General features: G+C 40.4%; 1 protein-coding gene across 1 annotated transcript; it reads left to right on the top strand.

Annotated features, from left to right (window-relative positions):
• Positions 6,383–10,605, top strand: LOC8065437 (glutamate receptor 2.5). The gene is made up of 5 exons (XM_021448968.1): positions 6,383–6,719; positions 6,816–8,751; positions 8,907–9,219; positions 9,317–9,732; positions 9,874–10,605. Exons 2-5 carry the CDS (start codon positions 7,324–7,326, stop codon positions 10,201–10,203), a joined length of 2,487 nt encoding a protein of 828 aa, XP_021304643.1. The 5' UTR covers positions 6,383–6,719; positions 6,816–7,323; the 3' UTR covers positions 10,204–10,605.

Raw genomic sequence — 15,960 nt, 5'->3', positions numbered from 1 at the left:
TAAATTTGTCTTTAAAAAATACTTTTATAAAAATATACATATATTATTTTTTGATAAATATTTTTATACAAATAAGAAGTCAAAAATTAGATTTTGGAGACCGTTTCGTTGTCTTAAACGACTTTTTTTTATAGATATAGAGGAACTATATACACTGAACTATATATATATATATATATATATATATATATATATACACACACACACACATCACGTACCAATCAATTGTTCATCTGTAATCCGGGAAGCGCACACACAATGACATACATGGAGAGGTCGATGAGGCTACGACGTTTGCTCGCGGCCACGGCTCTCTTCACCTCGCTCATGTTCTGGAGACCGGCCGGAGTGCCGGCAATGGCAGCGGAGGCGGCGGCGACGACGACGACGAAGGTGCCGGTCGGCGTCGTGCTGGACCTCGCGAGCCACGCGGCGGGCAGGAAGAGCCTCGCCGCCATTTCCATGGCGCTGGAGGATTTCTACGTGAATCGCCCCACTCAGGTGGACCTGCACGTCAGGGACTCACGAGGAGATCCGGCCACGGCAGCGCATGCTGGTAATCATAATAACCACATAATATATCAGTAATCTTAACCTTTTTATTTTCTACCCAAAATATTAATAGGACGTGTTTGACTGTTTGGTTTGTGAATTTGTGATCCATATAAAAACGAACCCAACAAAATTTCGTTTTACTTTTAATCATAAAAAGAGTTCACTATTACAAGACGGCTCAAAACCATTCGTAGAGCCTGTCTGTGAATTTATAGAAATTAGTGATTTCCATAATTTTAAAAATGGACCATAATAAAAATGGCAAAAAAATGTTTTCATCCAGGAGAGCAACCCAGATGCTTCCTTGCTACTGTGCCTCAAAGTCACTCGTGACTAAGTGAGACTGGTACAATACTTTTGTATTCATTTTATTAGTAAATATTGTACTGCATATTTGAGTTAATAAAAAAGTTTGAATTTCAAAATTATGAATCTCAAAACAGAACCTATGGGCCCTAAATAACTTCAGATGAAAAATTCATCAACTATAAAGATTTATATAATCTCTTTGAGTACAGTAACTTTGGTTTAGATCGTTTATACATAGAGGTACTTCAAAAATTTTAAAATTTTAAAATTCTAAATAGAACTTTTGGGCACTAGATGATTTCAAATATAAAGGTAGTCAACTACAAAGTTGCAAATACCTTTGGTTACTACAACTTTGGTTTAGGTTATTTCCCCATACAAGATCATTTTTCAAAATAAAATAAAATATTGATTTCCAAATTATGAAAACTTAAAACAAAATTTTTGATCCTTAAATGATTTAGAAGGTAAACTACAAAGTTGTAGAGCTCTTTGACTACTACAACTTTAGTATAAAATTTATCTTCATCAGGCTTATTTTGAAAAAGTTATAAATCTTACTATGCTATATCATTTATAGTGGCGGGTTAGATTGCCAACCGATTCTAGAATCCTTTTCTAGAGGTAGAGACGGCTATAATTTCAGCCGCCTCTAGAAATGTCTCTATTTTAAAAAGCACTTGCTATTTTGAGTTGTTTTGGCTAGAGCCGCCTCTAAAAATCAGTTTCCGAAGGTAGTCGGCTTAGAAACTATTTTAGAGTCACATTTTGATAGAGTCATCACTATCTAAAAAGGGAGATGCCTACAAAAATGGTTTCTCTAGTAGTGGTTGTGGGTAATGAAATGAAACAAAATCTACTGTGTATGGTTTTATTTTACAGTTTCATAGGTCTAAATACTTAAACAATATATGATATTATTATATGAAAGAAGTTTCACTCAGCTTTCAATGCGTGGAATGAAATAGAACCAGTTCCATCCTGGCATGGTTTTTATTGTACAGTTTTCACGCATTGTTAATAGTTCGCATTGGATTTTATCAATATAAAAACTCAACTTATAATTTCTATATCTCATTAAAGGTCCCTTTTGGTACGGTTGCGGCTAGAGCTAGGACTTGGGCTAGGCACGATCTTTTAGCACAAAGCAAAGTATGACATGACACAAAATATTGGCAAAATTTGCTACAGATCACTCAAAAAACTGCATTGGCCAAAAGACATCCTAGAATGTTGCTAATTGGTTTAGAACACTAACCTCATTATTATATTTCACTACTACATAAAAAATTAACCGAGGCGGGCAGAAATGGTTAACCGAGGCGGGCAGGCCAATCGCCTCGGACCAAAGGTCACGGTAAATGAGATCTTTTCCGAGGCGGTTGCCTGCCCACCGCGGTTAATCAAATAAAAAACCCTAAAACCCATGGACAAGCCCAGCAAGACCATCCATAGGCCCGCCAAGCCCATCCATGGGCTGCCGCCATCGTAGCTCGTGCCGTCGTTGCCTTTGTCCACACCGCCACGCCGGAGGAGGAAGAGGAGGTGTCTACGTCGCCCCCACACGGATCTAGCCCCCTGGCCACCGGATTCGTGCTCTCAGTGACGCACCGTGCTGGATCTGGAGGGAGGAGCACCGCCGTCGAAGTTGGAGGGGCACCGCCGTCGAAGTTGGAGGAGCTCGGCCGGTGAAGGGCCTTAGCCGAGGCCGCGCGACCCACTGCCAGGCCGCCGCATCGCCAAATCGCAGTGCCGCTGAGTCACAGCGCCGCCGGGCCATGGGCTCCTCCACGTCCGCCGAGAGAGAGGCATGAGAGAGTGGGAGAGAAGAGAGGCAGGGGGCGCTGGCAGGAGAGAGATGGGAGGGGACGCCGATGGGAGAGAGTGGAGGGGTGCTCAGTTGCAAAGGGAGCGAAGAGGGCCGCACGGATGCAGGAGAGAGAGGAGAGGTGGCGCTCGAGTGAAAGACTGAAGGCAAGCGGCGCTGAGCGAAGTGAACCCTAGCTCTCTGGCTCCTGTATATATACAAACCCTATAGTTGACTAGAAATGTGTGCGGCGTTGCTGCTTTATGGCCAGTGGTTAGCTATGCGTCGTACGTGTGTCTATATGTTTTTTATTTTTTTCTTTCTATGGCATACATTTTAAGTGCATTCATTTTGTTTGTTTACATACGTGAGATGATGTATTCATATATGTGAGTGTACGGAATGTCATATATATGGTGAAGTATTTGGCTTCCTATATGTATGTCAGCGATTATTTGTTTTGAATTATTTTGTATTACGAGTTAGTATAAAATTAAAGGATTAGGAAAGAAGATTATGAAAAAATGTATGAATTGATTTAGAGTTAAGGTGGGGAGAATTAGAAAGTGAAGATTGTGAAAAAGGGTATGAATTTATTTAGAGTTAATTTTGGAGAGATATTTTCAGTTCATATCCGATGTGAGCAAAAAATTAATCACTGACATAAAATTATAGATGTATATATCTATAAAATAAAATACACTAAATCATATGATATTTTAAGTTAAATGCATAGATCTAGTCATAAGAAACTCAACAAAATTAATTGGTATTTTTATGATTTTTTATAATTTTTTACGATTTTTTGGAGATCTCTATTTTGAAAAGAAAATATTAAAATTAATAGGAAAATAAAAATAGTATAGGGCCGTATTCAGCCGGTCCAGCAAGCTTGAGGCCAGCCCAGGCTAGAGGCAGGCTGATATGAATTGATCTTTAATTTTAGTAAAGTTTGAGGACTATTTTGAATAAAAACCTGAGAGTGGGCTGGACGGCGGGTTATATTTCAACAAAGTGTGAGGTTTTTTTTTGCAAAAAAACAGAGAACGGCCCGATCGGGTCCGTCCGTCTGGCCGATCAGACGGCCGAGAATTGGGCGACGTGGCCACGTTGGCTGGCCTTCTTTTGGTGCACGAATCGTATTAAGGAGATTGGATATGGGCTTTTTCTGGGTCTCTAGTATATTAACCGAGGCGGACCTCATAAGTGGCCTTCGAAAATGGCGGTATTTTTTGGAGGTGGGCAAATTAGAAAGCCCGTCTCAGTTAATAGATTTTAGAAGACAGTTATATTTTAACTGTTTCTGTAAATCGATTTTGTGAGGTAGTTACCGTCTTGGTTAATGTCAGACACTAATCGAGGCGGTTGAAATTTATGACCGCTTGAGATGGTGTTTTTAAAAAGTCACGGTAAAGATTTTGTGTAGTAGTGTTTGGTTTTAATGTACAACCACGCAAATGACGAACGTGCCCTTGGGAATGATGGATGCTCCTCGTCATGTCTCGAACAGAAAAATATCGCGAGCAGCGGCACAACATACCCTTTGTGGAGTCCGCTTTGGGCGCCGCTGCTGCTGCTCCGCTCGCTGCAGAGCCTTTCTCGGCGGCGATTGGCCGGGCGCCGCCGCTGGTCCGCTCGCTTCAAGAATCGAGTGGCACGTGCCCCCGGCACCCCACTGCTTCGCGCGCCACCACATGAAGCAAGCATCGTTGCCATCGCACAGCCGCCGCCACCGCCGCCGAAGGATGCTGCTGCTGACAAGTGACAACCACGGGCGTAGCCGGCGGTGGAGAGGGTGCACCACACCTCCGCGGCCTCTCATCTTTTTTTTTTTTTCATGCGAGCGAACTTGTACATGAAGAAAAAGGATAAGGCAAAGGGGCAAGGGCATATTCATCGTTTCGGTATCTATCTACTAAAATCAGATAAAATAATGAGTTGAGTGTCTTATGGCATATTAGCAACAATTTATAATGTCTTTCGGCAAAGACAATTTTTTTTTTCGGTTTGTAACAAAAGCCACACTTTAATGATGTCGTCTGGCAATTTTTGCCCAAAATATTTTGGTTATGCTATGTCAAGGATCTTAGCACGATGTAGCTTGCATTTTGGATTATTTTTGGGCCGACACGAAAATAACACTTAAGCATATTTAAAATGCTACAAAGTAGCTTCCTAGTATTTTATCTTATTTAATTATGAAAATTATTGAAAAACTATCATGAAAATGGTACATACAAATTATATTTTTTATATGCCATGAGTGCACAAATAAAACTGCAAAAAAATATTTTGAGATTATCCTTTGGCCAACGCGACAAAAGGTGTGCCAGCATTCCCTGGCCCAAAGGAAATCATGCTATGCCAGGATGGCCTCACGTGCCCTCCGTACCGAGATGTCACAACCCAAAGCGACACGGAGCAACTGTTAGATATTTAAGTAATTTTCTTGTCGATTTAATTTAGAAAAATATGCACATAAATATAATGACATATAAATAGTTTATCATAATAAAGATATAGTCATATATAGTCAAATAAATCATTGCATCATAATTTAAAATATGTAAACATGGTATATTTAAATTATATATCGTACCAGCAAGTATAACCATATTATATATCGTACTAGAAAACATAACCAAGATATAAAACATTGCAGCGGGTATAACCAGATATTCATCTAAATAAAACATGACAGGAAACATGAGAACAACAAAGATATGGTTGAGGGTGTACCCAGAGGAGGGTCCAATGCTAAAGGCATTGGAAGCTCTATTCTCACTAGTACCAGCCATGGAAACAGCGAGTTTGTTCGATGTCGTAGACCTCAGAATGTAGGAAGATGTTTGTAGTGCCCAATCATGCGAACCCACCAGAGGAAGAAGACGGTGATGGCGTGTATAGGGAGCAATCGCGTAGTCGCTCTCCAAAAACCTAATCGCTTGCAACCCCAAGCAAGATCTCACGCGAGCGGTGATTCCGGAGGCACTTGCTCTCCTGATACTTCGTGCGCGTGGAGCACCGGGACGGAGATTGTCTTCGAGCAGCGGAGGATGTTTCTGGTGTTTCTCGGGTTAAATCTTTCTCCAGACGGGACCTAAAGATGGTATCCTCGCACGCAATGGTAGGGGAAGAGGCTCGCGGATAGTGAAGAGACAGAGGTAGGCGAAAGGATTGTAACAGTAGGTTTAATCGTCATAATCCAAAAGAAGAAACTCATGGAATTATGAGACATCAAGACACGGCACGCACGCACGCTACCACCGCCGACCTACCTGCCTGCGTGTCTCGCCTCGCCTCGCCAAATATTTTTACATGAAAAAAGTAATGCAATTAAGAATCCAAAAACCTTGTTTAATCTAAGAAAATTCATAGAAAAAATTTAGCTAATAAATCACATGAAAGTTTCATAACTGTCTGAGCTAAAACAAATTTTCTAAGATTAAACCAGGTTTTAGATTTTTTTAATTACATTATTTTCCATGTAAAAATGTATTTGGATATTTTTGAAAATTTATTTCTTTTTAGATTTTTAGATATTTCTTATATAAATATTTCTAGCCTGATTTTTTCTTTAAATTTTTAACTTAGTTCGATTTACCCCTTCTCACGTGGCGCCATATCAGCAAATCAGCGTCAAAATTGCTTATAGGATGCAAAGATATGGTTTAAAAGTTGAGAGGTTAAAAAAGCTGGTTTTGTATCGACCTTTGGGCTTGGGCTTCGATTTGGGCAGGCGCCTCTGGGCCAAGCAAGTCCCAGGAAGGTGGTGCGTTCTACCGTGCCAGGCTACTGTGCCCGCGCCACTTCCCTGGCGACTTCAGGTGACGCTGAGACTCTGAGAGAAGAAGCGAGGGCCAGGCGTGGTAACTCCCGGTCTCCTTGGTTGGACCTCGGCGAACCCCTAGCAGAAGCACCTATAGGTAACTGGCAGCGTGCCGGTAGGGCATCCATGTGGCCACCGAGCCTTCCTGGGAGGACGGCCGCACGTCAACGGTATCAAGTGGGCCGTGGGCGCCACCTGTTCGACGTAATGTGTCAACTGGTAGGAATTTCATGGATTTTTTTCCTTTGAAAATGTGTGGCCTTGTTCTTCTTTCTATGTTCTGATCACTGTGTACTTTTCTTGAGTTCTTTTCAGTGAGCAGGATTTGTTCCCCAACAGCTATGACCATTGACCAATGGCTTTATGACATATTCGAGCTTGTCTGGTCAACCAGAAAATTAACACAGTTTGTCTTTTTATTTTTCTTTCTTGAGTGTCGACGGGGGAATCTCCCTTTGAGGTCATTAGATAAGATTTTTCCATTTGGAAGGCAGGGCGGGCCTCGTCACTTGTCCGGCTCTGGAGACAGACCCCTGCACTGAACAATTTGTCTCACCTTGGCTAATTCTCGCAACACCCCTTTTTCTATATATTTTGTCTTTCCAAAATTTACTGATCTGAAAATAAAATCATCTCTAGGCATTTTGTCTTTCCAAAATTTACTTATCTGAAAATAAAATCATCTCGAGGCATGTTCAGGATATATATAAGAGGCGGGGAATGCATAGCATACCCTCGGCCTATGTTTTTTTTTTTTGAATCTGTAATTGTCGAATGTGTCTCATCAAAAGGTATTTATTTACTAGACTAATTGTGCGATGTTATGGTGTACACAGCTGAGGACCTGATCAAGAATGCCCAGGTGGTAGCCATCATCGCAGCGCCTCAAGTGTCTGCCGAAGCAGATTTGCTTGCCCAACTGGGCAGCCGCAACTGCATTCCAGTCCTCTCCTTTTCTTGTGTTTCTCCAACCTTGCATCTGCACACGGTACCTTACTTTGTGCAAACATCACCCAAGGAGTCCTCTCAGGTTGCTCCCATTGTCGACATCGTCACCTCTTTCTTAGGACGTGAAGTTGTCATCGTGTATGAAGATTCACCTTATGGAATTGGCATTCTTCAGCCACTCACCGAGGCACTGCAGAGCAGCAGTGTCCACACAATTGATAGTGTGGTTGTTCCAATTGGTGTGACTGATGATCACTTCGACCAGATGCTCTATCGCCTCAAGAACATGTCAGCAAGGCTGTTCGTTGTAAACATGCGCACAGCTCTTGCTGTCCATCTATTTTCTCGGGCCAAGGATGCTGGCATGGTGACTGAGGATTATGTCTGGATTGCCACTGTTGCTCTAGGCAATGTAGTGGATGGCCTCAGCCCTGATGACATTGATAACTTGCAGGGGATTTTGACACTGCGGCCTTATGTTCAGGGTACAAGCTTGGCTAGGTTCAAGGCAAGGTTCCACTTGGAGAATCTGAACACTGACCGTGTGCACACCCCAAGTGTTCTGCTGTTCCGGGCATACAATACGGCATGGGCTACTTGTATAGCAGCTGAGATCGCTGGGGTATCCAGGTTGGCTATCCGGGTGGCAGAAATAGATTTGAGCAGACATGGTTTGTCTGCAAACAGAAGAGTTTTTCTCGATTCAATTCTCAACACAACATTTGATGGATTGACTGGAGACTTCAGGATGGTCAATAGAGAGGTGCAGCCACCATCTTATGAGATTGTGCACGTGAACAGGAAAGGTGCATTGGGAGTAGGTTTATGGACACCACCACTGTCTTTGCAACCACAAAAACTAAGTAGAAAAGGATATAGCTTTGACAATAGCAGAAGGTCTGTGTTCTGGAGAGAAGATACAGTAAGGACCTCTAAAGGGAGGGAGAAGACAGGCTTTCCACTTAACCTTGACACTAAACATTCACTTAACCTAGAGTCCAAGAGAAGAAATGCCAGAAAATTAGTGGGAGGAAGATCGGGGAAGTTGTGCAGAAGCTATAATGAGAAGCTACTCAGGATTGGTGTGCCACAGAAAGATGGTTTCAAAGCTTTTGTGAATGTTTCTCGTCCTTATTTCTTTTGCAAGGATAATGCTACTCGTCCTAGTACCACAAAACAAGTCACTGGCTACATCATTGATGTATTTGAGACTGCTATGGAGAAGCTGCAGCACCCCCCATGCTATGACTTCTGTGTCTTCGATGGTTCTTACGATGAGCTAGTAGGCAACGTGTCTTTAGGGGTGAGTCTAAAACCTGTGTATTTGCATCACATACTTTTACATTACTTTACTTTCTTTTCGAAAGGAACATTGCTTTACTTGTCAGTTATGACATTATGATTTATATTCATTGCGCTTTGTGTTTGTCTCTTCTAATTGGCTGATGGATAAATCAGATCCTTGATGGAGCAGCAGGTGATGTGACCATAACTGCCAATCGAACAGGACAAGTGGACTTTACAATGCCATACACACAGTCTGGTGTGTCTTTGCTTGTGCTATCTGAGAGTGACTTAGAACCAATCCAGTGGACCTTCTTAGCACCACTGACAAAGGAACTTTGGTTCGCAACTGTGGGTTTCTTCTTCTTCACTGGGTTTGTTGTGTGGGTGATTGAGCGACCCAGAAATCCAGAGTACCAAGGATCAAGTCTGAGACAGTTCAGCAACGCTTCATATTTTATTTTCTCCACTTTGACATTTTCTCATGGTTAGTTGCTTGGTCTTAACTTCTTTATAAGTAGTTTACTAAACTTCTCTTACAGTATTCCTTGAATAACCTGTTATCATGGTCACTCTATGCACAGACCATATTATTAGGAGCCTGTTGTCAAAAATTGCTGTGGTGATATGGTGCTTCTTAGTGCTGGTACTAGTGCAGAGCTATACGGCAAGTTTTTCATCCATTTTAACCGCAGAGAGGCTCCATCCTACAGTGACCAACCTGGACCAGCTCCTTGTCAATGGTGATTATGTTGGGTACCAGCATAATTCATTTGTGTACTCCATGTTGAGAGATCGAGGTTTCAGCAAACATAGGTTGATTCCTTATTCGAGGGAAGATGAGTACGCAGATGCTTTGAGGAAGGGGTCCATGAATGGAGGCGTGTCAGCTATCGTGGATGAGGTCCCCTATTTAACATCTTTCCTCTTCTCTGATGCTCGATACCAGAACGAGTTCCAGATTGTTGGTCACATATACAAGACCCCAGGACTTGGCTTCGTAAGTTTCTCAACCTTATGCTTTGGTAGATTACCTCTCTTTTACCAGTAGAATGAAATCGCTTGTTTCTGTAACCCTTCATATTCGGCATCATGCATGGGAAGAAATAATATGGCCTGATTGGCATCGTGTTCTTATCAGGTATTTCCTCAAGGTTTTCCTCTGTTGCATAATATTTCAACTGCCATCTTGAACATTACTGAAGGGAATGAGGGTTCACAGTTTGAAGAAAAATGGTTTGGTACGGCTGCGACAACACCAACAGTTTCCAACAAGCCTTCCACTCCTCTAACTTTGCAGAGCTTCTCCGGTCTGTTCCTCACCAGCGGATTCTTCTCTTCTCTCATGATGCTGATAAGCATTATGAGGCTGGCTCATGCCAGATGGACCGAACTGAGACACGGGGACGCAGATCCCATGGACAATATTTCCGGGGACGAAGAATTTCGTCAGCTGCACCCTGAAGCGTAACGGGGATCACCAACAAGTTAGTAGCGGAAGTGATGATGACAAAGAGTAGTGCGTTTGGGCATCCAAGCTAAACAGGTCAGTGTCCGAAGATGCATAGCAACTGCCGACGTGATGCTAGTACAGTCTACAATAAGGGGTGTGTGTGTGTGTGTGTGGGCGTGTTGGGGTGGGGGTGGGGGTGGTGGGGGTTGAAAGCGCGTGTAAATTAGCTACGGACATATGTTTCGGTTTACTTGTGTTTTGGGAAGGGGATATGACACATGTATCAGAGGTTATATGACGATGCTATCTTATTAATTTGCATCAGATTATCTTCTGACAAATTAATAAGATAGCATCGTCATACAATCGAAAACTGCAATCCAAATTCCTTTGACTATTCAAGCAGAGGCTAACGTTGACAGTCGGTTCTCTGTTATATGTTCGTTTATTCTGATGCCATTGGCAGAAATTTAATTTCTTGCTGAATTCTAGCAACACATATATACACACATGGGCATGCTAATTAAACTGAACAGTATGTGTGGCTGCTGGATTCTAGTAACGAACTTGGCCACGTGGTTATGAATATAATCAAAGATTGAGATCGCTTGTTTTAGTTTGTGCTAATATTAATCCATTGATGCTACGTGGCTGCTGAATTCTACATAGTAATAACGAACAAATGGGCATGCTAATTAAGTAACTACCGGTTCTTGGTCTTCCTACGATACAACTTGTACGTATACAGTTACGTCCATATGTAAACATCATACTGTTTCTACTTTCTAGAAATACTTGTCTTACGCGCGTAACATATTCTGACCCAAAGAAAAAAAAAACACGTTAACATGCATGAAAACTACCTTGATCTGACCGGACCAAATCAACAGTAGTCATCCGAGAAATGAGCTACTAGTCGAGAGAAATGATGAGCTAGGTCTGCCATGGCATGGGACTAGAGAATCGTCCAGAGAAATCGCGTAGCTACCGTGTTGCCACTGCATTTGGGTGTGGCGTCGCGCCGTCGCTCTCATTTGGCTCCGATGGCCTTTCTAGTTCGTCGTCGTCGTCGTCTCTCTCTCTCTCTCTCTCTCTCTCTCTCTATATATATATATATATATATATATATATATATATATGGTGCATTTTCTATACTCCCAGGAGTAGTTACTCTCTTCATGATATGCCACTTAATTCTATCCATATGAGCTACGCGGGTCTGTGCAGAGTAGGATCCAATAAGTAACGTCTTGCATCGATGCGTCTCCGTGGGTAACTTTGTATATTCTAATATAAATTAAATTATTTAATTATTTGGGAGTATGTATAAATACATACTATCATTTTTTTATTTAATTATTTGGGAGTATGTATACATACGTAATATCATTTGGTAGTATATATACATACATAGTAAATTATTTAATTATTTGGAAGTATGTATATATACATTGAAAATTGTTTAATTATTTGGGAGTATGTATACTTACATACATCATGGCTGAGTAATGAGATTACATTACTCTTAGAAAAAAATTATAATATAGTAGTAGTAGTATGAAATATAATTGTACCGGAAAAATATAGAACAAACTTTATTAAAAATAATGTAGAACAATGTATTGCCACTACTATAGTCTAAAAATGTACCCAGTGATACAACCATATTCAAGGAAGTATCGAATGAAACCTTATAATTTATAAAAAGAGTGTCGATGATACTCTTCTGTGTGATGTCTGAGCATACTCTTCTTTCAAAAAGTATCTAAACATACACTTCTTTGAAAAAGTATCTAAACATACACTTCTCTGGAACATATCTAGAAATACTTTTTTTAATTTCAAGTGACTGTCGACGACAAGTGCAGAGAAGCAAAGATGTCGCCGCCGCCAGATACAATGAGAGAGCGAGAAGATGTCAGATGATTTGATTTAAGTAGGAATGTGATAGCAACAAGATCAATGGAATCAACAGGATCTGCAATCTGCAATGATAAGTCTTCTATTCGGATCTGCAATATGCAAAGATATTAAATATGAATCTGCAAGGTGCAAGGAGTTTAGATTGGAATAAATAAATCGATTACTGCAGTAAGAAATCGGATTCACCTGATTGTCTGGTGCTGGTGACCAGTTGCCGCCGCCGGAGAAGAGACGCCGACCTTGTATCCATCTCAGCAGCCTATAGTCATCGCCGAAGAAAGCGAGTGCCGCCTGGTGATGAAACGAAAGAAGGTTTTTGCCCTTCCACTGATTTAATCGGCAGATATCACAAAATCGACGTCGTCCCTGTCACCTACTATATGTTCATATCAACAAGAATGAATCAGAGATTAATTTTTCCTCGTTAAATTAATAATTACCTTTACCCATGGGGAGATTTTGGAGGGTTCGTGCAGTCGTGCTCCACCATAAATAGAGGGCGACCGCTGAGTTTCTGTCCCGATCGGAAAATTACGGATGGGGCAAAGCAGATCTGATAACTACATATTTATATTCAAAATACTAACGGGTCCACTTCTTTTCTTTAACCCGCTAATGAAATCCCCAGCACCACGTTAGGAGGCTCAGTTCTGTAAATCTAGGTGGGAGTAGTTACTCATAGGGAGTAGAGAAAATTTACCATATATATATTTATATATATATATATATATATATATATATATATATATATATACACACACACACACTAGACCAACTGTTGTGTGCTGTACAGCGATCATACTCGTACCTCAAAAGTCTCAAACGACTTTGAAAACCAAACCAACCATAAGTGGGGTGAATTTGAGATCGTTTTGTTCTTCAAAAGACGGTAAGAACTTTGCCGGATTTTTATTTGAGATCGTCGATGAGGCAAATAGGAGGACGACGCTTTCTCTTCGTCGGAGCTGCTGCAGCGGCTCTCCTCTGGTCGCTCGTATTCATGACAACGGCTGTGGCTCGGGCGACACTGCCGGTCGACGACGTCGGGGGGTGGAGACCCGCCGCCGCCGGGATTTCCATGGCACCGGAGGCGAAGAACTCGAGCTACGGCAGCACGCGGGTGGAGACAACTGTGCATGCAGCTGGTAATAACGAATCCAAGTGTTACATTTTCGTTTAGGTCTTGTTTAGTTCTGAAATTTTTTTAGTTTTTGGTATTGTAGTACTTTTGTTTTTATTTGGCAATTATTGTCCAGGCTTATAAGATCCATCTCACGATTTATAGGTAAACTGTGTAATTAGTTTTTGTTTTTATCTATATTTATGCATGTGCCACAAGATTTGATGTGACGAGAAATCTTGAAAAGTTTTTAGCTTCTGGGGTGAACTAAACAATGCCTTATTCGGAAAATATTCAAGGGGCCTGGAACAGTAATACGTACGAGTAGGAAAGTTTGAGGATATACACTAGACTACCAATTCCTGTATATTTCCATCACTACCAAGTTTTTCTCCTTTGCGTCGCCTATCCATATATTTAACGTGTGCTTAATTGAAACCTTAGCTTGAGATCACTGTTAAAATGGTGGAATTCTCATCTTTTTAGATAGTAGTAAAACACTGCTACTAGTCATAGTATATAAAAATGTCACTAGGAGGTATTTAGTAGGAAAAATTTATATTAAATTTTGAATACCAAAACGCTAGGAGGACCCCACCTCACTAGGAGAAATTAAATATTCTGGTTGTGGATATTTGTTTAATGTGTCAATATATGGTTACTATAACATGTGGGCATGCATACATGATTTCCTATGTTGAAGGGTTTTCTATGTACGCTTGAATCATGCCTCTCCCACTGGCTATAAACTTAAGGGAAGAATAGTCACAAAAAAAAAACTTAAGGGAAGAAAAGTATGAAGAAGATGGAGAGAGGAAGAACCAATCAACTCTCTTTTCTTACCCTACAAATTCCACCTTTTTTATCAAGCTTTCACTAGTGTTAAGGGATATGTGAGGCCTTGTTTAGTTGGTGGAATGAAAAGTTTTAGGTATTGTAGTATTTTCGTTTGTATTTGACAATTATTATCTAACCATGGACTAACTAGGCTCAAAAAATTCATCTCGTAAATTACAGGTAAACTATAGTTTTTTTTTATCTATATTTAGTGCTCCATGCATGATCGCTGGCATCATTATTTACCATATGATGTCCTTATTCCTTTAGCAGGATGCCTCACCATGGCAAATCAAGCTAGTACAACACAAAATGATCTCTCCATCCTTATTGGGCTTTCATGAATTGAATTTTCTTGTGGATTGTTATAGCTCTTCACAAAGGTGCCCAAGAAGGGTAGAACCAATTAGCAAGATAGTGTTCCATGGTGTATTTGTTACCATTCACCATGTACTACATAGGTGAAAGGATCTAGATGGCTAGAGAGGGTAAGTAACCTATAAAATTTTCTTCTACAAAAGCATAAGACTAGAGCAACGTTAATTAGTATAACAAATGATCCTAATAACAATAACAAGCTCTAACTCTAATTCACCCAACCAAGCCCCTACATAATTTTACTAGCAAAGGTTCCTAATCTATAGATCACAACACCATGCAAGAGCGACTAGCAACTAACTACACTAGAGAGCTACTAACAACTAGTGACTACTAACAAGAATAATTAACTACTCTAGCAAGCAACTATTGTGAGAAGCATTAATTTGTCTTCAATCTCCTCTCTCCTATGTATTTTCTAAATATTAATATTTCTTTTAAACTTAGTGAGACAAAAAAAACAAAAAGCATTAATCAAGTAAAATAACAACATAACTACTCTCTCCTATAAAGAATTTAAATGATTTTCATACCAAATAAATGAGCTTGGCAAGAGACCATCTTGCCCTTGACCACTAGAGCAATAGGTTTAAGGGAGAACGGTGTTTCCGCCTCTGTCCAAAAGTCTAATTGTAATTTTACCTTTTTTTTAACTTCACGAACCATCGCGATTTTGAAACACCTCTTATTTGATGTTCATCACCTAAAGATGAAATAAATGATTTTAAAAGAATAAGAAAAAACCAATAAAAGACCGACATGAAATGGCGGTCATGCTTTTATCGATCTCTTCCTCCACACGGTCCCACTCTGTCTCGTCTCTCCTCACGCAGCCCGTTTAAATCCAGAATATAAGTTTTGAGGTGTCATATCGGCTGTTATATAGTGTCACATCAAATATATCAATAGTAATAATAAAATAAATTACAAAAGTTTTCGGTACTCCGCGAGATGAATTTATTAATTCTAATTAATCCGTCATTAGCATATGTTTACTGTAGCTTCACTGTAGCGCCATATTGTCAAATCATAGCCTAAGTCCGGTCTTAATAAGAGTTTCAAGTGAGTTTTATTTTTATTTAATAGGTGCTATGTAGGTATTTTTGGTGAAATGACAGTGTATTTAAGGGTATCCTCAGTGGGGTGTCATGACTCATGACCCAGTTTTATCCAAAAAACTCTTTCTACTCTTATAAAACTCTTACCATCTCTCTTTATTAGTATGGTGTCATATCAGTAAGAGCAGTCTCAATGGTGTTCCGTTAGAGTTTTATGGATATTAAATAGGCTGATGTGATACCGTATTAATAAGGAGAGGTGGTAAGAGTTTTGTGGAGATGAAATTCATCTACACTATTTCCAAAATATTGATGTGTTAGAAACTGGATCATAAAACCCCTACTGAAAATGGTCTAAGAAGAGAGAAGAAATAAGTTTCTCTTGGCACAGTTCTCAACTGTATCTGAGTCTTGAAATTGAATACTTTTAAAATCACATAATGAAACTCTCTGTAATTC

The sequence above is a fragment of the Sorghum bicolor genome, chromosome 10 (genome assembly GCF_000003195.3).
Source record: "Sorghum bicolor cultivar BTx623 chromosome 10, Sorghum_bicolor_NCBIv3, whole genome shotgun sequence".
Lineage (NCBI taxonomy): Eukaryota > Viridiplantae > Streptophyta > Magnoliopsida > Poales > Poaceae > Sorghum > Sorghum bicolor.
The sequence above is the reverse complement of the archived record's forward strand: the minus strand, read 5'-3'. Positions and strand labels throughout refer to the sequence as shown.

Coding starts and splice junctions, on each gene's coding strand:
- LOC8065437 (XM_021448968.1), top strand. CDS start 7,324: ATGGTGTACACAGCTGAGGACCTGATCAAGAATGCCCAGGTGGTAGCC. Junction 9,220..9,316: donor CACTTTGACATTTTCTCATG/GTTAGTTGCTTG, acceptor CTCTATGCACAG/ACCATATTATTAGGAGCCTG. Junction 9,733..9,873: donor AGACCCCAGGACTTGGCTTC/GTAAGTTTCTCA, acceptor TGTTCTTATCAG/GTATTTCCTCAAGGTTTTCC.